The 24,844-nt window shown below is 53.7% G+C and overlaps 1 protein-coding gene across 1 annotated transcript; it reads left to right on the top strand.

Moving 5' to 3' along the window:
* Positions 1-5,038: 5,038 nt before the first annotated feature.
* On the top strand, positions 5,039-24,724 carry MEAK7 (MTOR associated protein, eak-7 homolog). Its single transcript, XM_068993265.1, has 8 exons — positions 5,039-5,073; positions 12,124-12,299; positions 14,995-15,225; positions 15,579-15,723; positions 19,173-19,601; positions 22,070-22,188; positions 23,667-23,846; positions 24,331-24,724. Exons 2-8 carry the CDS (start codon positions 12,147-12,149, stop codon positions 24,442-24,444), a joined length of 1,371 nt encoding a protein of 456 aa, XP_068849366.1. The 5' UTR covers positions 5,039-5,073; positions 12,124-12,146; the 3' UTR covers positions 24,445-24,724.
* Positions 24,725-24,844: the final 120 nt, after the last annotated feature.

Genomic DNA, 24,844 nt, shown 5'->3' with positions numbered 1-24,844 from the left:
TTTAATGTGACCCTTTTCATTTGAATATTAACAGCTTTTTTCCATTAAAGAATAAAACAATATTATGGACAATGCCAAAAAAAAATAAAGGAAATGTAACAAAAATGCACAATTTGGGGACTTCCCTGCTGGTCCTGTAGTTAAGACTCTGTACTCCCAATAGAGCGGGCAGAAGTTTAATCCTTGGTTGTTGAACTAAGATCCCACATGCTGCATGTTACGGCCAAAAAATAAAAAGTACAATTTGAAACTTATATAAACGTCAGTTAAAAAATACATAGATTAAAAAATATAAATATTAAAACATGACAGTAACTGCAGTCTGGCCACTGTCTGCTTTTATATAGCCAATGAGCTAAGAATGATTTTCTTACTTTAAACAGTTGGACACAAAATCAAAAGAATAATATTTTCTGATGTGTGAAAATTATGTGAAATTCACATTTCAGTGTCCTTAAAGAAAGTCAGAGAGGAACACAGCTACGTCCAACTGTTTTTCTATTGCCTGTGGCTATTTTGGTATCAACAGCAGCTTTGAGTAGCAGTGACAGAGATGGTATGGCTTGAAAAATCAACAATATTTACTATCTGGCCCTACATAGAAAAAGTCTGCCAACCTCTGGTTTAGTGCATAGCCCAATAAAAGGCTTTTTCAGGGAAGCAAATGATATCACTTGATGATGCTTAGAATTGCTGGCGCTTCGTGATGAATATCAGACTGAATTTTAGTTGGTTTTACTGTTGTGATCTCTACAACTGGGGTGCTCCCAATGCCCCCCACCCCCAATGCCTACCCCTGGGACCACCATGGCCCCCTGCCCTCAGTGGGCTATAGGAAATTGCCTTTTGGCCTAGAATGCAGCCACCCTGGATATTCCTGAAACTACTGTCGTGAGTTTTGTGCTCATAAGTTCAGCGGATCTAATCCTCCCACTCCACTGGCTGCAGGTGGCAGAAACCTGAGTGAGCAGAGCTGGAGCGCTGGGGTTGCTGCCTCTTGTCCCCATCTGCAGGAGGCTGAAGGCTGCTGGGCTTCGGGACACTTTGCTCTTATGGGACAGCCTCCGTGCTCAGACTCATCTCTCCATGAGGGATCAGGCATCGCCGGCTGGCAGCACCCAGGCAGCAGGCAGGAAGGGGCTCTGGCCAGGAAGGATCTGATGGGTAGGAAGATGGGGATGAGGATGGACAGAAAGAGCTTGGAAGACAGTAGACCCCTGATGCAGAAGAGGAAAATGTCCAGATGGCCTTGAGTTCTTTTTTTTTTTAATTGAAGTACAGTTGATTTATATGCAATGTGTTAGTTTCAGGCATAGAGCAAAGTTATTCATATTATATATATGTGTGTGTGTGTGTGTGTATATATATATATATATATATTGTTTTTCAGATTCTTTTCCCTTATAGGTTATTACAACATATTGAGTATAGTTCCATGTGATACACAGGAAGTTCTTGTTGGCTATCTATTTTATATATAGTAGTATGTATCTCTTCATCCCAAACTCCTAATTCATCCCTTCTCCCTTGCCCTTTTGATAACTGTTCATTTATTTTCTATGTCTGTGGGTCTATTTATGTTTTGTAAATAAGTTCATTTGTATCATTTTTTAGATTCCACGTATAAGTAACATCATATTTGTCTTTGACTGACTTAGTCTGGTGACCTCTAGGTCTGCTCTTGTGCTACAGATGGCATTATTTCATTCGTTTTTACGGCTGAGTAATAGCCCATTTGTGTACACGTTCCGCGTCTTCTTATCCATTCCTCTGTCGATGGACACTTAGGTTATTTCTGTCTCACTAGTAGTGTTAGCTGCTCAGTCGTGTCTGACTCTTTGCGACCCCACGGACTGTAGCCTGCCAGTCTCCTCTGTCCATGGGATTTTCCAGGCAAGAATACTGGAGTGGGGTGCCATTCTCTTCTCCAGAGGATCTTCCCAACCCAGGGATTGAACCCGGGTCTCCTGCATTGCAGGAGAACTCTTTACCATTTGAGCTACAGGGAAGACCTTTTGAGCTACAGGGAAGACCCGTCCTCTATGTCTTGGCTATTGTAAACAGTGCTGCTGTGAACATAGGGATGCATGTGTCTTTTCAAATGCTCTGTTTCTCCAGATATATGCCCAGGAGTGGCATTGCTGGATTGTATGGCAACTCTGTAGTTTTTTAGAGAGCCTCCATACTGTTCTCTAGCTCTGCGCTCTTTGTAAGCCTAAAAGTCTCTGTATCTTATAACAGCCCATCTGTTTTTCCAACATAGCCTTTCATTGTCCCAGTCTTTCTCCCCCTTATCTTCCCAACCCTCTCCTCCACAACCACACTCCCCCCTCATGACTGTCCCCTTTCCTCAATTTAATCTTCCGCCTCTGCACTCATTCAGCGGGTGGAACTGAGTGATAACGGACCAGCGGCTGAGGGCGCGGGGTGTGATGCTCACAGTCCTGTCACCATGCCTGGCCTGCAGTAGGTGGTCAGTACTCTCTGGGCACCTTTGACCACCAGGGCTCAGCCCCACAGGTCCATGAGCACCAAGGTCAGCCCTGCAGTCTGACAGGTCAGGCCTATCCGTCCAGGGCATTGGGAATCCTGGACAGCTGAAACTGACAAAGGCAAAGAAAGTTTTCATAGGATATTGTAGAAAGGGGGAGTTTGGATAAAATTTTTAAAAAAGCAGTGTTTCAACAGGCTTAGGGCCAAACAGGGCCAGGTAGGAAGGGGCCAGCATCCGGTCTGGGCTGCAATGTGGACCCAGCTCCTATTCCCATGGGAACCACGGAGTTAGGAGGGCTGTGGACCATCATGGTCAGAAACCACTTATCTGGATCTGCACTTCGGTTGGAAATCCAGGCTGCTCCTGTGTCAAAGTTAAAATTCTCCCGGGGCGGAAAGTTTCATTCTGAAAGGTTTCATTCTGAATGGTAGAATTGCAAACAGCAGAGTTTCTGCTCATCTATAATTTTAGAGTTCAGTTTCTTTTTGAGTAAAACAGTCACAACACAAGAAAGGGGGTTGTTATGACGCTTTACAGTGGCAGCTGCATTTCCTTGAGAAGTGTGGTTCCTTCTGAACTTGAGAACAGCGAAACCTAGCAGCTGGTTTTATCTGTGTCTGTTACCCTGCCTGATCCTGTGATGCCATCTCTGTCTTGGGGGCAGGATAAGGACTTCTGTGCTGATTGTTCTATTGACTCTGGCTGGAGGAGGGAAAGATGCTATTATTGGGGTCTGGCCCAGACCAGGGGGCTCTGGGGATGCAGAGGGAAGTGGGTGGATGCAGGCCAAATCTTGGAGGTAAAACAGATTCAGGAAGTAATGGAACATGGGGAGAAAAGCAGCAGGAGGGGCCTGGGGTGGTTTCAGGTCTCTGACTCAGGCCTAGAAGGTGGTGGCCAGCCCTCAGGAGGGAGGAGTTTGGGTTTGGCTGGGCTGAGTTTGAGGTGCAGCCTTGCGGATGTATGGAGTCAGGGTGCAGGCTAGATTATCAGTTGGACGTGCAGGCTTGGGGGTCTGCAGCACAGACAGGTGGGAAGTGAAGTCACCAGGAAGGCAGTCAGTGGAAGGAAGTGACCTCACGGAGGATGTGTGGAGTATAAATTATCGGGTGGGGGTGGGGGAGGAGACAAGCCAGGGCTGGTGATCTAGATCCCTAGGAAGGAGAGTTTTTATAAGGCAGGAATGCTAACTGTGAATTCAGTGTAGTTCAGTCGCTCAGTCGTGTCCAACTCTTTGCGACCCCATGAACCGCAGCACGCCAGGCCTCCCTGTCCATCACCAACTCCCGGAGTTCACTGAGACTCACATCCATTGAGTCGGTGATGCCATCTCAGCCCTTCACATCAGATGGCCAAAATATTGGAGCTTCAGCTTCAACATCAGTCCTTCCTATGAATACCCAGGGCTGATTTCCTTTAGGATGGACTGGTTGGATCTCCTTGAAGTCCAAGGGACTCTCAAGAGTCTTCTCCAACACCACAGTTCAGAAGCATCAATTCTTCCATGCTCAGCTTTCTTTATAGTCCAACTCTCACATCCATACATGACTACTGGAAAAACCATAGCCTTGACTAGATGAAACTTTGTTGACAAAGTAATGTCTCTGCTTTTTAATTTGCTGTCTAGGTTGGTCATAACTTTCCTTCCAAGCAGTAAGCGTCTTTTAATTTCATGGCTGCAATCATCATTTGCAGTGCACTGTAGATTTAATGAAAGGGCCCCTGGGGCCTGGTTTCAGTGGTTTGGGCAATGAATGGAAGGTTAATAAATCTGGACAGCAGTCCTTAGACATTATGGAGTGAAGCTGGGGTGGAGGGCATGAGGGTGGGCTAGGGTGGGATAAGCTGGACAAGGCCTGAGGGTCAAGGAGAGTTAATTTATCAGGACTGGACAGACTTAAGCACATGGAAATGCTCCTGGAAAGGACTGGTAGAGAACGCAGGCTGAAGTGAGGGTTCCCAGGACGCGGTAGGGTCTGGGTTGTTGGGGAGCAGAAGTGGAGGGGACAGGGAAGCAGGAGCCCAGGTCAGGGATGGGAGGATGAGCCCAGGTTAGCTGAGCGGAGCGGAGGGGTGCCAGAGTGGGTGGAGGGTCCAATTGCTGGGTGACCTGCCTCTCACTGGGGCTCCCTGGGGCCCTCTCTCGTCTCTCCCAGCTCCGCCCTCATCCCAGCCACACCCACGCTGCTCCCACAGCCACCGGTTTCTTCGCTCTAAACCAGAAACCCCGCCCTCCCCACGTGCTCTTCCCTGGCTCCTCCCTTCAGCCCTAAGCCGAGTCCCGAGTCCGCCTCCGGCTCGCTTCCCAGCTCCTCCCCCGGCGCGGCACCTCGGGAGTCCCACCTCCTTTCTTCCTGCATCTGGCCCCGCCCACGGCCCCGCCCTCGCCTCTTCTGTGCATACCCACTGGCTGGATTTTTATCACGCTCCACCCCCTGACTTTCACTCCTGCGACTGGGACAGAGAGCTGTCTGTCAGCGTAGTCGCCTGGCAACGGGGTTGGGCCGCTCCAGACGAAAATCTGGACTGCAACCGGAAAGGCAGATCGGTGGACTCTGGGGAGGAGGGCCAGGACCTCGGTGAGCCGAGCGGTGGACTTGAGGCTGGGGGTAGGGGAAGGTCACCGGCCTGGGGGCCCAGAGGGAACAGCCTGACCAACGAAGCTTTGGGGATGATGACCTTCGTCCCGGGAGCAGTTAGTGCCGGGGTGGACCTGGGCCCTGACCCTTCCTGGCAGCCGGTGCTTCTGCCTTGGGGTGGAGTGGGGAGTGATAGGGGGACAGCTGCGAGGGAGGATATCCCCGCTAGGTCAGTTGGAGCACAGAATTACTCCTACTTTTCACGTCGTTGAGGTCAGAGGGTTCCAGGCCGATGCTTGCCGGAAGGTCCCCAGGGTGAAGGCCAGCTGTCAGGAGGGAGAGCGAGAAAGAGCTGTGTAGACGCGGGAAGAACTGCGGAACATCTTCGGGAAGAGGCGAGGCAGGGGGTTGTGCTGGAGTGTGTGCTGAGTTGGACACAACCTACTTGCTTTGTCCCAGGAGAGTGACGCTGACGGCTAAATTCAGGGCAGCGGGGAGAGGAGGAGAAAGTGCCCCCTGCAGATCAGTCACTGGGGCTCCCTGGACGGACGGAGGCTAGCATGGGGCAGGAGCGGGACAGGTCACCTTCTGGCCAGCAGGGACTCTGTGCAGCCAGCAGCTGGCCCAGGCTCAAGCTGACCCCTCCCAGAAAGGCTGCTGGTTCTGGGATGTAAACAAAGCTTGATGCAGATGAGGTGGTTGGAGTCTTCCCAGAAAGGGTGTACTGAGGGCCAGGTGACTGCTCCCAGGACCATGCTCCCTTGGAGGAGGTGGGGAGTCCAGGGTGTCTCCTGAGGATGGGAACCTTCAGAAAGGCCCTGAAAAGAGTCGTCTGAGCCATCCTTGGATGCCAGCCAGTTTACTGTGGTCCATTCTGCAGGAAAAACAGCTCCTGGCTCCCTCCCCAGCACTGAGAGGTTTGCTTCTTCCAAGCTGGGCTGTTCCCCTTGTTGCAAGGCAGATGCGTAGATCTGGGTTCAAGGTCTCAGATCTTGTTGCTTTGAGCTCATGTGTCTCCTCTGGCCTCCAGAAAGCTGAGTTAAATGCCCTGTGTTACCTCATTTAATCCTCCCCCCTCCTCCTCATTACAGGACTGGAGGCACTTTCCCTGTTTTACTAGGGCTGGAAATGGCTTAGTTACTTGCCCACAGTCACACCAACCAATGTCAGAACTTGAACTCAGATCTATACATCTTTGCATCCCCTGTCCAGAGAGGCAAGCGCTGTGGAGATCAGCGCACTCCAGTGCCGACTGTCCTGCTCTGCCCCTCCGCTCTATACATCTTTGCATCCCCTGTCCAGAGAGGCAAGCGCTGTGGAGATCAGCGCACTCCAATGCCGACTGTCCTGCTCTGACCCTCCGCTCCACCGGTTTTTCATCCCCAGCCCTCCTGACATTTGGGGCAGGGTACTCTTTGTTGTGGGGACTGTCCAGTGCATTGTAGGGTATTTAGTAGGACCGCTAGTTTCTAACCACTAGATGGCAGCAGTGGCTGGAACCACAGCCTCCCTGGCTGTGACAAGCAGACATCATTGCCAGCTGTCCCCTGGGAGAGGAAACCACCCCCAGTTGAGAACCACCGGGGTTAGCAACCTTAAAGGAACATCTGGGTGTGTCCCCTTGACAGAGAACATGATCTATGTAACCCTGCGGGAGACTCAGGCCAGCTCTGGGTGGTTTTATGCACAGCTTGCCAGGAAAGAAAAAGTCTGTTGCATGTACCAAGGTGCACCCAGGACCGTCCTGTGAGAAAACCATTTCAGGGACTGAAAGTTCAGAAACGTGCTTTTGGGGAGAAGTAAGGGCGCGTCGAAGGCCTTCAGCTCCTCCCCAAAGTTAATTGAAGAGGTCTCAGGCCTGGTTCAGGTGATGGCGTCCAGGCAGGATGGACTTGGGAACGCTGTACCACTGCCTTTACTTCACCCTGCCTTTTGGGGGCCTTTTTAGCAGGAGGCGGGGTGTCCTTAGAGCTGTCTTTTCTTTTCAGATTGCATTCACTTATTCAGTCGTTCAGCCAGTTTTTATGATTATTATCACTTTTATTTATGTAATTTTAACTGTGCTGGGTCTTTGTTGCTGGGTGGGTTTTCTCTAGTTGCGGCGAGCGGGGGCTGTTCTCTGGTTCTGGTGCTCGGGTTTCTCATATCAGTGGCTTCTCTCTTGGAGCGTGGGCTCTAGAGCATGCCGGCTTCAGGAGCTGCGGCTCCCTGGCTCTAGAGCTTGGGCTCAGTAGTTGAGGTGCACAGGCTTAGTTGCTCCACGGCATGTGGGGTCTTCCCAGATCAGGGATCGAACTCGTGTCTCCTGCATTGGCAGGCAGATTCCTCACCACCGAGCCACCAGGGAAGCCTCCTAGAGCTGTCTTGAGATGCGTCCTCTCACCGGTGCCCTGCAGACACCCAGACTGGTGGGCCGAGGGGGCGTGGCCCTAGAGGCTTTCCTTCTCCCAGCTCTTCTTGACTCCAGGCCTGTGGCTCCAGCTCCGGGCCGCCACTCCCCGTTCTCCCTCTTCCTGGAAGGAAAGCCAGTGTTGCTGGCTGCCCCGCTTCTGGGCCTTTCCTGGCATGTCCTCCAGGCGCGGCCCTGAGCTCCCATGCCATAGGTTGCACGTCTCCTTACGTTTCTTCCCCGCTTGCCCCCGCCCCGGTCCTCCCTGCAGGCGCCTCGCCCAGCCTCGGTCCTTTCCCACGGGTGTTCAGACAGCAGTGGAGGAGCCTGTTTCTGGTGGGTCCGAGGAGGGGCTGGGTGGAGGCAGAGGAGCGCCAGTCTTGCTCTGTAGCTGCCTCAGGCGCCCTCCCCACACCAGACCTCGCCTGGACGACCCTGGATTTGCCCTGCACCTTTGTGCACTGTGTTTGCTTCCTGGGTGAGCCACCCCTGGGTGCTGGAAACCCAGCCAGAATGTGTCCTTCGGGACACGTTCTCGCCACCCCTCTGTGTGCTCTCATCCCTTCCCCGCCAGTCTCCACAGCGTTTGCTGGACGGGATGCTCCTGCAGGCCCTGTCTGAGGCTTCTGTCCGCTTGCCCTCTGATGGGGCCTGGCCCAGGCAACGCCGTCCTCTGTGGAAGGACTTAGATGCCTGTGCCAGTGTCAGGAAAGCCAGCATCCTGGAGGCGGCGGGCCCCGTGACCTGGGGGAACAGCCCCCGGCTGCACTGGGTCCTCAGCCATGGAAGGGGATGTCCGAGGAGAGGCATTTATGGGCCAGTGGCCTTCCAGCCCCAGCTGTCCCCCTTAAAGAGGCTGGTAGCCCCTGAGAGAGCGATTCCTTGGTCCTGAGAAGGAAGGCCCTCTCCCAGGATGTGGGGAATCTGAGGTGCGGCATTTAGAGGCATCACTGTTGATACCTCCAGGTGGTATCAGCTGGATCCCCTGTCCCATCAGCTCTCCCTGGGGAACCAGGCACCGTGGGCTGTGGGGTGCAGAGGTGGGGAGGGGCTGGTCACGGGTGGTGAACTGAGGGCACTGATCCAAGGGGCCCCTGAGTGCCTGGGGCCTTGGAGTGTGTCCCCTGGGGGCCGAATGCGGGGGACCCGGGCCAGGCCGGCCTCCTGGAGTTTGCACCCAGGATCTGATGAGGTGGTGGGGAACGGGCTGTCCACCTGAGGGGCGGGCAAGGAATGCCAGGCCTTGGATCAGTGTGTCCGCGTGTCCACATGCGCCAGGCTGGCTCGGGTGCTGGCCGCCAGGTGGCCGTGGGGCAGAGTCTCTGTTATGATTTTCAGATTCTACGGGTAAGTGAGTCAGGCATGACCCTGGGGGTGGGTGGGAGGTGGAGGTGGGGTCCAAGCAGAGTGAGCAAGGAGGGGTCTGTGTCCCTCAGGGGAACAGTCAGTTCTCTGAAAGTCAGGAACACTGGGTAGTCTTGGAACCTGAGGCTGAGGAGATGGTGAGGTGTGCAGAGGCAGACAGGAGGGCCTTCCGAGCCAGACAGGGGACCCAAGGGAACTGCTCACGGGGTCTGGCATCTGACGTTCCTAGTGGACCACACGCATCTGCCAGGTCAGCCTTGGGAGCCCACCGGGGTGGGCACAGCTGTCAGCTAGCCCGGAGGGTCCAGCTCTGAGGTGGAGCTGTACTCACATCTCAAAAACCCCCCAGGTGTTCAGAAGGCAGTCATCTCTCCCAGCATAGGAGTCATGGGCCTTCTCTTGTCACAAACCTTCAGGTTTTCTAGAGGAAGTGAAAAGGCGTGATGACCTTTGGTATGAAGACCCTGAGAACAAACTGGAATTCCTAGGGTGTATTTTTATACACTTGCATTTTCAAGATTTCAGCAGGATAACAAGATAGGGATGCAGGGAAGGTTGAGGGATTAGTTTTTGGTGATTTGATAAATTAACAGAGATCTTGAGAGAAATCTTGAATTTCCCTGCTTGGGGAGGGTATGAATCTGAAAATATTTTTGACTAAAGCTGTTGTGATTTACCAGTAATGTAAGCAAAGCGGAGGTAGCAATAAGCAGAAGCAAAACCCCAGGCAGATCAGGTCACCATGTGGGGTCCCAAAATAACCCACAGCCCCCTTCCCGGTCAGAACGGTGCAGATGGCTCATCTCCTCAGCACGTCCTACGCGATCAGGTGGTTTATTGGGCTCTTAGAAGAGTTGACAAAGAGGATGGGTCTGCCTTAGCAAAGCCGCTTGGGCTGTGCCCCCGAGGGAGACCAGGCACCAGCTGGCGCCGCCCCCTGTATCTCAGAGATAAGGAAGCCTCTCACAGACTGGAACCCTAGCCGGGGGCCGAAGGCTTTCCTTTTCAGCTCTTAAGCTGCTGAGAAAGCTGAGCAGTAGAAGCATTTAGGTCAAATGGCCTGTGAGCAACAGCCGCAAACTGCATTGTGTAAGCCCCCATTTCCAGCAGTGTGTTGGAGCCCCTTCTAGGAGCCCTGTGCTGGAAACTTCCTCTTAAGGGCAGATGCCCTCCCCTGCCCCACAATGGTGGGAGTAAAACATGGAAGAATGTTGGAGAGCATGTGGAGAAATGGGAACCCTCATGCTTTGCTGCTGGAAATATAAAATAGAAAACAGTTTGGTAATTCTTCAAAAAATAAACATTAGATTATATGACCTCACAATTCCATTCCTAGGTATATCCACCCCCCTCCCAATCTGAAAATAGGGACTTGAACAAGTACGTGTACACATATGTTCACAGCACCCCCAAGATAGAAAATAGCTCAAATGTCCATCAACAGCTGAATGGATAAGCCAAACACAGTCTCTTCATACACTGCAGTATTACTCACCCATCAAAAGGAATGAGTCCCATTCATGCTACAATATGGATGAACCCTTAAAATGTTATACTGAGTGAAGAAAGCCAAACCCCAAAGACCACGTGTTGGACGACTCATTCACACGAGGTGTCCAGAACAGGCAGCTCCACACGGACAGTGTGTTGGTGGCCGCCTGGCCTGGGGAGCCCGGAATGGGGTGTGACCACTAATGGGCATGGAGTTTCTGTTCGGGTCATGGAAATGTTCTGGGTCTAGATGGAGGTGGTGGTCTCACCCCGCTGTGCGTGTACCAAATGCCACTGACTCACTCAGTTTGAAATGGGCCATTTTGTGCTGTTGTGTGAATCTCACTTCAGTAAGAAGAAAGGCCCCACGTGCACCCCACTTCCTCTTGAGGTCTGTGATCCACGCTCCACCTGGATTGTGGACAGCCTGCCCCCTCCACGTGACCTGGGGGAAACTTACCGGCTGTTGCTTTGGTGGGGTGCCCCTCTCCCCAGCAGTTTGACCATGGTGGGTCCCAGATGAAGTCTAAAGACAGGAGTTAGGAGGTTGTGGCACTGTGCCCCCTACGTGGTTGCTTCATCTCGGATGTGCTGTTCTGTCTGAATCCGTGGATCGGATGGTGCTGGACCCCTTTCTGTAATGAGGTCTGGGACCCGATTGCAGCCCCTGGGCCACCTGCCTTTGGGTGCCAGCCTCTCTTAGTATCCCTCCCAGAGATGAGGCCTAGGCTGGGTTCTCACAGCTTTGGCTAGCATGTGCCATGATCCCATCCATATAAGGTTGGGCTGTGATTATTAACCTGGGGCGCAGAGAGTTTCGGTCACTTGCCCGAGGCTGCCCAGCCACCACGAGAAGCCAGGATCACAAAGGAAGAACGTGTCCCACGGCACTTCTGCTCTGTAGGTGATACTTGCAAGGTGTTGATTTTATTTAAATACGTGTAATCATCCACCCTTATAGATTATTTTTTCAACTCAGGTTTTTAAAAAAATGAATATTTTGATTAAAATCCTGATTTTTCTACCTTTTAGTTACATTAGCTTAGAAACTATTTTGGAACAAAGAAATCCAGATGGTTAGCAGTTATGAGCAGGCTTTGAGAAGTCAGAGGAATCTGACTGAGTTTTCGCATTTTATTTGTGTCAACTAATTTGTCCCCTGGAGAAGGAAATGACATCCCTCTCCAGTATTCTTGCCTGGAGACTCCCCATGGACAGAGGAGCCTGGTGAGCTACAGTCCACGGGGTCACAGAGTCGGACACGACTGAGCAACTAAAAAAAATAATAATAATTTCTACCACATGAAAACACTACATAGGTCTGCATTTTTGCTGCGTTTTGCAAGTAAATCCATGTTGCTTACCTTGACCATATAATTATTGACATTTATTTTCTATGATTGACATATTTTGGGGCTTCCCTGGTGGTCCAGTGGTTAAGATGCCACACTTTCAATGCAAGGGGCAAGGGTTCAATCCCTGGTGAGGGAACTAAGATCCCACACGGCATGGGGCAATAAAATAAGATAAAACAGCAAAATAGTTAAAATATATATATGGTTTAGTCGTTAAGTCATGTGTCCGACTCTTGCGACCCCATGGACTGTAGCCCACCAGGCTCCTTCTGTCTGTAGGATTCGCCGGGCAAGGATACTGGAGTGGGTTGCCATTTCCTTTTCCAGGGGATCTTTCCAACCCAGGGATCAAACCTGGGCCCCCGGAACTGCAGGCGGATTCTTTACCAGCTGAGCCACCTATACATATTTGATTTCTGTCTCTAACGGGTGTGAACTTCTCTCCTGCAGAGTCCTGCCAGCCGCAGGGACAGATGGGGAACAGCAAGAGTCACCCAGGACAGGAGCGCTCCTCGCGGTTTCTCCCCACGGAGCAGGCCGAGGTCAACAGGCTGTTCGATGCTCTGTCGTCGGAGAAGCTTGGCTCCAGTGCCTCGCCCAGAGCCTTCTCTCTGCAGGCATTGAAGGCAAGGGTAACATCTGGGAGTTCGTGTTTAGTCTGGAGCAGGAGTCAGGCTGCTGCTGACCCTCAGTTCCTGTAAGGCAGGTGTGGGAACACGGAGAGATGTGTTTTCTGTGAAGAAACAGATAGTACCGACTGTCAGCCTGCCGGGGTCCAGCCCTGGTGGATCCAGGGTAACTCGAAGCGGGGACGGCGTGGCGAGGAAAAACTTATTTATTTAGAAATATAAAGAGAGATTAGGAAGAAATAGTGTAGTAGGAAAATTTAGTGGAGAAGAGAGGCTGAATAACTTGGTTTACGCAGAAAGCTAATAAAGTTCCAAGACAAGGAACCTGCACCGTCTACATTAGGCCACTGGCGCCCACTTGAATAGTGGAGGGTGCCCCACCTTAGGCTCCCTCTTTCGCGGGTCTTAGAAGCCAGGGCAAGTAAGGAGACACGGAGAGCCTCCACGCCCCAGAGGGGAATTCAGCCTCAAAAGGAGTAAGAAAAAAAGACACGGGGGAAACCAGTTTTTCCAGTGACAGACCCATCCTCTATTATCCGGAAAGGCCTTTTATACATTTGATTTTACATAGAGATCAATGGATAATACAAAATTATGCAGCGTCAGCAGCCCTGACTCTTTATCGAGACCAGGCTTTCTCTCTGCATACCTAGTTGTATACACAAGTCTTAGGTGATTTACATCATCTGGCCGGAAGGCCAATTAGCATTTTACAGCCCTTTTCTGATAAGGGTAATAGTGTTGTTCTTCCCAAAGTCTGGTGCCACTCTCAGAAAGCACTAAATAAAGTTACATTCTTACATAGCAAGGACGCAACAATTTATAACAGAGGAAGAGAAGTACAGTGATTTATAACAAAGAGAAAATTCATTAACTCAAAAGTCTAGCATTGCTAACATCAAAAACTACTATATTCCTATTTCTGCATCCTGTTTACATTGATTAATATCTTCCCAGGTGCCTAAAAGATAAAGGATATGGAGGCCTGGTGGCAAACAGTAACTCAACAAACTCTTCCCCAAACTAATTCTTGGCTCTAAAAGGCTCTATATCTTTAAGATGTTTTAACCTTTGTGCCTCTTACGGTTGGGGGCCGTAAACAATCCACAAGTTGTAAAAGTCCGGGCAGACCTGTCAGATAAGCTAGAAAGCCATCAAAGGGGTTTAAACCGAGACATTCTTTTTATATGCAGGAGACTTGGAGCTCTGAGTTAACTTTCTCCAGAGAAAGGTGGTAATGTCAGAAAACTATAGTATAGCAGACAGCAAACACACAGATTTTGGTTTCGGGGTAGATGCTCAGGCAGAGGACCCCTTGAGACCTGACTCGCCTTGCCCATCAGGCCTCTCTACATGACCTTGTCGTGGGTGGGATCTCCCGTGCTGGCTCCCGGCATCAGCCTTGTGGGCTCCGTGGTCAGTGTGGCAGCTGCTCCACTCTGCCTTCATCTCACACTGTTCAGGGACTTTTCCCACTTGCGGTTGACCAGAGGGGCTGACTGCTTCCCGTCTCTTGCACCACCGTCCCCTGATTTCTCCTTGCAATGGGTGACGGGCTGCCCAGGCTGTATTTGTGGGTCTGATAACCACCAAGTCTCAAGTCCACCTTGGCCTTCAGGATTCGTAAGTGTTTGTTGTCCTAGGAATTTTGTTGTTGCCCCCTCAAAATAATGAAGTTTCAGGGTCAGGGTGCACCTGACAGGGAGTGAAGACTGCCCGTTTCCCCATCTTTTGGGCCCGTTCCGTGAGGCTCTTAACCACGTGCGTTTGGGTGCTCAGAGAGCAGCAACATCACAGGCATCTTTGGCCCATCTGGTGACTTTACAGTCCTGTGTTAGTTTCAGGTGCACAACAAAGTGAGTCAGTTATACAAATACGTGCACCCACTCCTTTTTAGATTCTTTTCCCATATAAGTCGTTACAGAGGATTGAGTAGAATTCCCTGTGTTATACAGCAGCTCCTTGTTAGTTGCCTATTTTATATGCGTGTATGTGAGTCACTCAGGAGCCCACCAGGCTCCTCTGTCCATGCACTTCTCCAGGCAAGAATACTGAAGAGGGTAGCCATTCCCTTTTCCAGGGGATCTTCCCAACCCTGGGATAGCACGCAGGTCTCCCGCACTGCAGGCAGAGTCTTTACTGTCTGAGCCACCAGGGCAGCCCTGTTTTACATATAGTAGAGTTCATATGTCAATCCCAACCTCCCAGGTTATCCCTCCCCCACTTTCCGATGCATATTGAGCACAAAGAACGTGGATAGATAGTTAATATATCTGGAGGTCCCTAATCTAGAGGAGACCAGTGTAGCACTACACAGACCGTATGTTCCATGTGGAAATAAATCCAGATATGCAAATGACAGCTGCCGGAACTAGAATGGAGAAGATGTTAGTGAAAAGCAGCCAGTGGCCAGAGGCAGGAAGGACATGGCCAGTCTGGGGAGACTGGGAAGTGTGGAGGGCAGGATGGGGACAGATGATGGAAGAGTTTGATGGCCCAGATGAGCCACAGCCCGGGACACGTTAGGTGTGTGGGTCCTGGAGTGGTATGACACCCTCAGTGGGCAGAGATGGTGCACCAGGGGTCCGGGAAGGTTCTCTGCGGTTGGTCTTGGTCCCTTAGCTGTTTTCCCATCGTCCTACTGCGTCTGACTTGCACCCTGTCTGGGATTTTCACCCGCTTGTCCCTGCAGGGCCATGTGGGGGACGCTCTTCCCCCCGAGATGGTCACCAGACTGTTTGAGGGCATGCGCAGGGTGGACGGCAGCGGGAAGGCAAAGGGGCCCAGCGAGCGCGTCTCCCAGGAACAGTTCACAGTGTCCATGTCCCACCTGTTGAAAGGAACTGCCGAGGAGAAGAGTCTTGTGATCCTGAACATGATTTCTGCCTTAGGAGGTCCCGTGAAAGCAAGAGATGTCCACAAGGTGAGAGGCCACCAGGCACTTTGCAGCCACCCCAGGCAGTGTTGGTGGCCTTTGGTGGGGGGCTTAGGATGGTGCAGCAGCTGATGGAGGCCTTGTGCAGAAGTGCCCCCTGGGGGGCCCTGGACCACATAACCGGTTGAGGTCAGGACTCCCGGACAAAGAGGCATCAGCCAACTAGACCAGCCGAGGGCATCGTTGGAAAGCTGAATAACTACCCAAGTCACGTGGTTCTTCCCACCCTGGGGTCCGCCATGTTGGCCTTAGTGAGACAAGACGCCCTTCTCCATGTTGATCTGATGTAGGTCAGAGGTACAATGGTGGTGCAATTAATGGTGAAATTGTGATCTTCCAAGTTTACAGAGGACTTGGTTGGCTCTGTGGTACACGTGCTAAACTACAGACGGCAGCTGCGAGGCTGGAGTCAGAAGCCACCCCCAGGCTCCCCATCCAGGGTGCAGGTGCTGGCTGCCCAGCTGTGCTCCGAGATGAGGCTTCAAGGCAAGTGCCCCGTGCTAGTCCCTAGACCTTGGCGTCGGAGAGTGGTTCCACGCCATCTCATATTAAAGTTTAAAGTCAGTAAGTGCGTCTTCCAAATTTGGAGGACCATTGAGATGATCTCTTCCTTGGCATACAGTTGTTCATAGTATTTCCTCATAATCCTAATTCCTGCCAGGTCCGTAGTGACGTCTCCACCTTCATTTCTGATGTTAGTCATCTGAGCCTTCTCTTTTTTTCTGGGTCAGTCTAGCTAAAGTTGTATTCACTTCTTGTTATTTTCAAAGAGCCAGCTTTTGGTTTTGTGGACTTTCTCTGTTGTCTAACCTCTGTTTTATTTATCTTCAAGTCTTTTATTTCCTTTCTTCTGCTTCCTTTAAATTTAGTTTGGTTTTTCCTTTTCTTTTTTTTTAATTGAAGTGTCGTGGATTGTGTTGTGTTGATTTCTGCTGTACAGCAAAGTGACTCATTTAGGCTTAAATATATTCTTTTCCATTATAATTTGTAACAGGATATTGAATATGGTTCCCTGTGCTCTACAGTGGGCATTGTTGTTTATCCCAGTCCATCTATAATAGTTTGCATCTGCTAACCCCAACCTCGGGCTTCCCAGATGGCACAGTAATGAAGAACCCGCCTGCCAGTGTAGGAGACACAAGAGACGCGGTGCGATCCCTGGGTCAGGAGGATCCCCTGGAATTGGAAATGGCAACCTGCTCCAGTACTCTTGCCTGGGAAATCCCATGGACAGAGCAGCCTGGTGGGCTACAGTCCACGGGGTTGCAAAGAGTCGGGCATGACCAAGTGTGCACACACGCACGCACGCACAGCCCCACCCTCCCAATCTGTCCTCCCCCGTCTTCTCCCGCTGGCAGCCACGCATCTGTTTGTTGTGAGTGTGAGTCTGCTTTTGTCTCACAGGCGTATTGGCTTGTGTCGTTGTTCAGATTCCACGTATAAGTAATAGCACACTTTGTCTTTCTCTTTCTGACTTCCTTCACTCAGTATGATCATCTCTGGGTCCATCCATGTTACTGCAAATGGCCTTGCTTTGCTCTTTTTTTATTGCTGAGCAGTATTCGGTCGTATGTAGGCCCCACATCTTCTTTATCCACTCCTCTGCCACTGGGCACTCAGGTTGTCTCCACGTCTTGGCTGTTGTGCTGCTATGAACCTTGGGGTGCATGGATCTTTTTGAATTGTAGTTTTGTCTGGGTGTGTGCCCAGGTGTGGGATTACTGGATTGTGTGGTGGCTCTGTTTTTAGTTTTCTGAGGAACCTCCACACTGTTCTCCATAGTGGCTGTACCAGTTTACATTCTCACCAACAGGGTAGGAGGGTTCCCTTTTCTCCAGACCCTCTCCAGCATTTATATTTTGGAGATTTTTTTTTGAGGACGGCCTATAGATGTCTTCTTTTTTTACTTACTTGATTTTGGCTGCACTGGGTCTTCCTTGCAGAGTGCAGTCTTTCTCTAATTGTGAGTGGGGCTGCTCTCTCGTGTGGCGCGTGGGCTTCTCATTGTGGTGGCGTCTCTGGTTGCAGGATGTGGGCTCCGGGCACGCGCACCAGTATCTGTGGCACGCGAGCTCGGTAGCTGTGGCATGCGGGCCCTGGAGCACGTGGCTCAGTGCTTGTGCTGCGTGGGCTTGGTTGCTCTGGGTCACGTAGGATCTTCCCAGACCAGGGATCCACCCATGTCTCCTGCACTGGCAGGCGGACTCCTAACCGCTGGGCCACCGGGGAAGTCTTGTACATGTGTTCTTGATGTCTTTGTGGGAAGAGGTGAGCTCTGTGTCCTGTTACTCTGGCATCTTGATTCCGATGTCTAGTTTGGTTTTCTTCATCTGGTTTCTCAAGGTAGGAGGTTAGGTTATTGATTTGAGGTCGCTCTTCTTTTTCGTATCGGCGTTTATGGCTGTGCGTCCCCCTCTAAGCGCTGCCTCAGCTGACTCGCATCACTTTTCTATGCTGTGTTCTGGTTTTCATCCAGCTCAGTGTTTTCTGACTTCCCTCATGATTTCCTCTCTGGCCCATTGGTTGTTCAGAGGTATACTCTTTAATTTCTACATATTTGTGAATTTCCCAAATTGCCTTCTGAGTTGTAATTTTATTATGTGTGACTGAAGAACATACATTACGTGACTTCAGTTCTTCTCAGTTTGACAAGGCATGCTTTATGGCCTAACATATGGTCTGTTCTGAAGACTATTCCAGACCTGCTGGAGAAGAACGTGTTCTGCTGTTGTTGGCGGAGAAACAGTATATATTTCAATCTACTTGGAATTTAAAATTGCCTTGAGGTGAATCTTGTAGCCTTGTTGACGTATAAAACAAAGTTGACTTATTTTATAAAAGCGTTACTGATTTATTATAAAGCTGGATTTCTAGACAGAGTTTGAAACATTAAGCGAGATAGTTGGGACTTGGAAAGAATAGTGAGACAATCTGCTGTGAATGTATGAGGCCGTCATGTTTGGATGGAGTCCCGTTGGTCTGTCTTCTGGTGCCACTGCCGCGCCACCTCTGTTCTTAGTAGGTGAGAAACGGAAATCAGAGCCATAGGTGTTGCTTAGAACCATGAAGCATAACCAGTTTTAAGTTTTAAGTTTCGTAGTTAATGAAACCCGTTCTCCCCAGATAAATCGAGGGGTTCCCAGGACGTTACCAACCTCTACCCTGATGTGGGCCTTCCCTGGTGGCTTAGTAAAGAACTCGCCTGCCAGTGAAGGTGACCAGGGATTGATCCCTGGGTCGGGAAGATCCCCTGGAGAAGGGAATGGCAACCCACTCCAGTATTCTTGCCTGAGAAATCCCATGGACAGAGGAGCCTGGTGGGGGCTACAGTCCCCAGGGTCACAAAGAGTCAGGCACGACTTAGCGACTACCCCACCGCCAGCCTGACGTAGCTGGAGGGCAGTGGACGTCTGAGTCCTTCCCAGATGGCTTTGTTAAACTAGTGGCTTTGGTGCAGCCAGCCCTCTCAGGAAGGGGTGCTGGGGAGTTTCAGGGCCCCAGGGGGAGGGTGTAACTGCCTCTGAAATGCAGCTGGGAATGCAGAGAAAAGATAAGAGCATTGATGTTGAGTTGTTTAGATGAGCACCGTCCAACAGGGGTAGGATGTGAACTGCAAGTAAACCACATGTGAAATTTTAAATATTCTAGTAACCACATGAAAATAGCCAAAAGAAACAAGTGAGATTAATTTTAAGAAAATTTTCAAAATATACTTTAACCTTGGCAATGTTAAAAAAAAACCACAAGTTATTTTACACTTTTTTTTTTTCCACACTAAGTCTTTGAAACGGAATGTGCATTTGATACTCGCCACACATCTCGATGCGGATGAAACGCACGTGTGGCTCCCCTGTTGGACAGAGCAGGTTCAGGAAAGCAGATGGAAGGAGATGTCACTGCCCCCCACCCCCCAGCACTGTCTTCTCCTCCACTAGGTGGCGGGAAGCTTCTGGGCCCTCAGTGGCTGGACCGTGACTGTGACCGGGCCGTGCTTGAGGACTGGGTGTTCCGGGCCCACCACGTGGCCACGTTTCTGAGCCTGGTCATCCACCAGGGCTTCCTCCTCCTGCGCTCATCCTTTGAGCTGGCCACCCTGGTCCCTGAGCGCCAGGTGGACCCTCAGCGGGAGTTTGCCAGCATCCTGGATGTCCTGTCCGTCATCTACATCAACTCGCACCTGCCCCAGGAGCGGCGGCTCCGCTGGCGCCTGCTCTTCGCGACTGAGCTCCACGGGAACAGCTTCGCCCAGCTCTGCGGGCGCATCGCACACGGGGGGCCCTGCCTGGTGCTGCTGGAGGACCGTGACGGGCACGTGTTCGGAGGCTTCGCCTCCTGCTCCTGGGAAGTCAAGCCTCAGTTTCAAGGTGAATAGCCCCACGTTGGTAGCGCAGCGTTCCTGGCGATTTCTGGTCCCTCATCCGCCATGTGGGGACCTCCGAGCCCGCCAGCCCGTGTGCGCTGTTTCTTCCGTCTCCTCCCCCAAGCATTTTTTTCTAGATGTGTTTGGGAGGATGGGGAAGCATGGTGTTTATGAGGTTTAACTTCACGCATTTCTGCATAGCCTCTGGCTGCTGGGTCAGGGAAGCCGGACAGGTGTCCTCACCTCCGGATTTCAGGCGAGGAAACAGCGGCTCAGCATCATTAAATGGTGCAGTGCTGTCCAGTGGGGCTGTGTTAGAGCATCAGTGCCCAGGGTTTGTTTTTTTTTACTGGGGAGCCGGCCCTACCAGCGCCCTCTGCCGACACCCACCCACGCCCCAAACTTGCAGCAGGACGGCAGGAGCCCAGCTCTGGCTCCGCTGTCGGTGTACACGGTTAGGGACAGAGAGCCGCTTGCCCACCTTGTCACAGCATCATGGGGAGGGGTCCCTGGGGGTGAAAAGCTGGGTCTCTGTGATTGGAGGCTCTGCTCGAGGACGTGGAAGAACAGCCCCGAGAGTCATTATTATCTAGACGAAACTTGCACTTCTTCCAGCTCCTCTCGTATTAACCCAAAGCTCAGCTCCGCTGTGTCTCCAGCTTTCATTTATGAGAGCAGCATTCATTCCTCTGTTTGAAGAACTGGGAAAGAGCAGTTACCAGGTTTTCAGACGTGAGCTCTTTCTGCCAGGATTCCGGCAGGGGGCAGCCCAGCCTTGCAGATGCCTTTCACGTCCTGGGCGTTTCTCACATATTGGTGCCCCAGTCATCTCGAGTATTTGCGCCTTGAGGAGACGTGACACCCACAGGGTCACTTCGTTTCCGCTTTTGCCGGCCGAGGGGCAGCCGAAGGCCCGCAGTGCTGGGCAGAGTCCAGCTCCGTCCTGGGCGGGGTGCTTTACCCTCTCTGGGCCTGGGGTTCCCAGAACCATGGGGAGGGCAGCCTGTAAACCGTGGGGTGAAGGGGGGTGGTGTGGTGGTGGGAGTCGGGTGAGGAGCCCCCCGTGGGACTGACGCCTTTGTAGGTCATGTGACTCCTCGGTGCTTGCCATGTGCCCTGGAGTGGAGGGTCGTCTTCCCCAGGTGGCCCTGCCCTCTGGGTGTGGATCCTAGGATGGACTAGTGTGGGGTCCATGCTCTGTGGCCCCGACACCTCACTCAGCACCGGGAGCCAGGGAACCCTGGCTGAAAGGCAGCCTTGGGACCAGCAGGTGAAGTGATGGTCCCGGGGCTGCGGGTGGGACCAGGCTGTTACTTGAGGCGAGACCCATCCTTCTGGGCACATGGACTCAAGCCTGAGTCTTTAGCCTGGAGGGCAGCCCTGTGTCTCCCGGTCCCGGTGGCCTCCCCAGGCTCACCTTCCTTCCCCCCCAACTCCAGCGCCCACAAACCTCGCTCTACAGCCAAGGGGTCCCACTGTTCCCTCAGGCCTGCCTCGTCCCTGCGGGGGTCCCTCCTCCACGGAGGGGCCCTCACCTGGCTGTCTCCATCTCAGGCCGTCCTTCCTGGTTTCAGAGGAGCTGAGTCCCTGTGGAGGCCCCCGGGGTCCATCTGGAGGGGAGGCCTGAGCATCGCGGGTCCTGACTCTGTGCCACCCAGGGCTGTCCTCCCTAAGGCCTCCTGGGGCTCCACGCCCGCCTCGTGTCCCCCCTCCGCATTCGGGCTCCCCGCCTGCTTCCTGGAGCTCCCTTCCCCAGAGCCGGAGCTGGGTCCTTTCTCAGGTGCCCTCACACTGTCACCGGGGTGGGGCAGTGCTTCTGGCGAAGGTCCCATGGCTGTGGGGCACGTCCCTGGTTCCCACCTAGCTGGGAGCTCCCCGGGGTGGGGGTGTGTGCCCTCCGCAACCGCCCCTCAGTAAGTGCATGGGGGTGGGGAAGGAGTCTGAGGTGGAGGGCTCCTCATTTCTGGAGCTCTGATTGCACCTCCGCTGAGTGGAGCATGTCTATGCCTGTGCCCAGGTGAAGGTGGAGGGTCACCTCTCCCTGGGTGCGGCCCCCTGCCCAGCCAGCTGCATCTGCAGGCATCCTCTGTTCTCTGGATGGCATGCCTGAGGCCGTGCGGGCGCCCAGCTGGGGCCCGCAGTAACCACCTGCCCTTTGTGCTCTTTCTGACTCTGGGAGGCGGGGCGGCGTCCCCAGCAGGCAGACGCCATGTTCCTTTCTGGCGGTCACCCTCGCCTCCCAGCCGCAGCTCATCCTACGGGCCCCGGGCAGCCGTGGGTCTGGGATCCGCCCGCTGGTCTGAGGGCTCTGCCCCTAAGTGTGGTACCCCCCCCCCACCAACCCCTGCACACCGAGGACCCCAAGAAGCTCCTCCAGCTCGGCCTTCTGAGAGGGCCTGTTTGCGTTTCCTGCTCCTCCCGTGCCCGGCTGCGGTGGGTGATCCGGCTCCTTTGCGCTCTGCTCCCTTTCAGGGGACGACAGGTGCTTCCTGTTCTCCATCTCCCCCAGCATGGCCGTGTACACCTGCACGGGCTACAACGACCACTACATGTACCTGAATCAAGGGCAGCAGACCATCCCCAATGGCCTGGTAAGGACGGGGGCGGGGGCGGGGGCGGGGCGCGGCCCTGCGGTGCCGTCCACCCCATGGTGCCAGCCCCGGCCCCGACGTGCCCCGGGGCGTGCGCCCAACTTCTCGGGCAGCGTGTGGTGTCCAGTCCATCCTGCCCGGATCTCGGGGTGCTGACGCCGGGAGCGACAGCCAGGATCGACCTTCTCCCTCGGAAAAAAACGGGGCCTCTTTTGGGGCGTTTCTGGGCTTTGTGTGTGAATGACGGGTTCCGCCAGTTTCCTGGTCATCAAGTGGTTGGTCTGTGGCCTTTGTGGCTGGAGACGCCGCCCTGGCACTCGTGCCGGGGGCAGGGCTAGGCTCCCTGGACCCGTCAGGCTGGACTCAGCCACAGGAAGAAATGGGCAGGAGTGAAGCCCACAGGTGACGGTGGGGACAGGGCTGTGCGAGGAGCTGGGATGGGCACCCGCACAGATGCTTACCTCGGGTGCGAGAGGCGTCTCCCGGCAGCCCCAGTCTCCTCCTCTTCCCCGCTGCTTAACGAGAAGCATCTCTTGGGAAATTCCCAGTCCCGACTCTGTAGCGCCGAGGGGCGGGGAAGGTGGGTCAACCTCGGCGGTGTGGAGCGGGCCCCAAGCTCCTCCCCGGTTCTCTCTGGGGCTCCCTCGGGCCCCCCGACAGCCCGAGACGCCTTCTGAAAGGGCAGTTTGGTGTCGACGGGGGAGAGGGTCTTGGCCTCAGGGGGTCAGTAGTCGGCCAGCAGGGAGAGGCGGCCCCCAAGTGCGGCTGGTGTCCGCCCTGGTCCCTTGCTCAGCGTTAACTCCGGGCCCCAGGGCCCCGGGGCAGAGGCAACGGTGGAGGTGGCACCCGGAGAAGGGGACCAGAGAGGCTGAACAGCGGTCTGTTCCCACTGGCCTCTCGCCTAGGGCCAGGTAGCGTCCTCCTCTGCCCCCTGCATGCCTGCTCCAGCACAGGGGCCTGGGGCCTGGGGCCCGGGCACAGGTTTCCCGGCCTCGAGCGCTGGGTGGACCCCTCCCCTCATTTTAGGGACTGCAGCGTCTGGGTCTGATCGTCTGCCTGCTTTCGTCCTCTGTCGTCACTTGCATTTCCTTTTAAGAAATTTTACCTGTTTGGCTGCGCTGGGTCTTCAGTTGTGGTGGGCGAACTGAGCTGTGGCGTGTGGGATCTAGCTCCCTGACCAGGGATGGAACCCGGAACCCGGCCCCCGCCCCGCATTGGGAGTGGAGAGTCTTAGCCTCTGGACCACCAGGGAGGACCTGACCTGTGTTTCCTGCCAGCGCAGCCCCGTGAGAAACAGCCACTGGGTGGGACTCAGGACACCTGGATGAGTGTTCTAGGCACCCGCAGTGGGACCCTCCAGTTGTACCAATCCATATCATTTCACAGTTAAAAAGAAGAAAGCTGCATTCGCTTCCGCACGCCCTTGTGGCCTGAGGGCTGGGGTGGGCCTCGGGGGTCTGATGTGCCTCCCTCTGCAGGGCATGGGCGGACAGCACGGTTACTTTGGGCTGTGGATCGACGTTGATTTCGGGAAAGGACACAGCAAGGCCAAGCCCACATGCACCACGTACGGCAGCCCTCAGCTGTCGGCCCAGGAGGACTTCCAGTTCCAGAAGATGGAGGTGTGGGCGGTGGGAGACGCCCCGAAGACAGAGCTGGTGAGCATGGGGGCGCTTCTCCTCTCTCTCGGCTTGATCCCTTGCACACCTTTCACACCTCCACCTGGAGATGGGTTTTCCCAGACTTGTTTCCAGCAGCCGTCGCTGGCCAGAGGAATGCCTGTGGGTGCATAGCTGGGCGGGGAGTCCTGTTTGGGATCTGTGGGCGGTCTCCTAAAAGAACCACCCCAGGGAGGTGGGGTCCCAGATGGACAGGGGCTCCTTTGCAAGCTGAGGAGGGTCTGGGGTCCCTTCTGAATCCAGGGTTCAACAATGAGTTGTTGGCCTCCTTGCACCACGTCACCTCCCAGCGATGGCCTCCCAGGGTCGGGGGTGCACAGTGGGGGCAGGGCCGGAGCCCCTGCCTCCTGCATTTCCCTGTGGCATCAGGAGGGCCCTGAGTCTGCTCTGAGAAATGTGCCAGCGGCAGGACGTCACCGGCTGGTTTTGTCGCTGAACACACCCCTCCTTCCTTCTTCCCAAGGTCAGGAAAACCAGGAGCATTCTAGACATCGACCCCGAGGCCCGGGCCCTGCTGGAAGCCAGTGGGCGGGGCCGCCACAGCGAAGGGCTCCGGGAGGTTCCCGATGAGCAGTGATGACAGCCGGCGCGGGCCACCCTGGAGCCAGAGCGCAGCCTGCCGACCCTCCTGCGTCCCGCGGAGGCCTGACTTTGGTCCAGAGCGTGTGGGTCACATCCTGGCGGTCCCGGCGGTGCCCAGTCTGCACAGAGTACAGTTTCTCTGTTGCCATATGTCCATCAGCGGTGGTGTCTCCCCCGGAATCCCGAGCATACAGCTAGCAACCTGATCCCTAGACTTGGCTCATGCCCTAGGGATGAAATCCAAAGAGGACGCTGAGATGTTGAGACTGGCTGGAACTGCCATCTTTGGGGACTGGAGTTCTTGCAGTGGTGGTGGGGGTGGGGGGGTCGTTTCCACTCACTAGGGGTCACTGGGCCTCTGCTCAGGCCCCCCACTTAAGAGCCTTGAGGCTCCA

The sequence above is a fragment of the Capricornis sumatraensis genome, chromosome 20 (genome assembly GCF_032405125.1).
Source record: "Capricornis sumatraensis isolate serow.1 chromosome 20, serow.2, whole genome shotgun sequence".
In the NCBI taxonomy this organism is placed as follows: domain Eukaryota; kingdom Metazoa; phylum Chordata; class Mammalia; order Artiodactyla; family Bovidae; genus Capricornis; species Capricornis sumatraensis.
Note: the sequence above shows the minus strand (reverse complement) of the source record. Positions and strands in the feature narration are given on the sequence as shown.

Bases quoted from the DNA above. Each gene is read 5' to 3' on its own strand.
- MEAK7 (XM_068993265.1), top strand. From the start codon at position 12,147: ATGGGGAACAGCAAGAGTCACCCAGGACAGGAGCGCTCCTCGCGGTTT. The intron at 15,226-15,578 runs GTGAGAGGCCAC...TGATCTTCCAAG, and splicing joins AAGCAAGAGATGTCCACAAG to TTTACAGAGGACTTGGTTGG. The intron at 22,189-23,666 runs GTAAGGACGGGG...CTCCCTCTGCAG, and splicing joins AGACCATCCCCAATGGCCTG to GGCATGGGCGGACAGCACGG.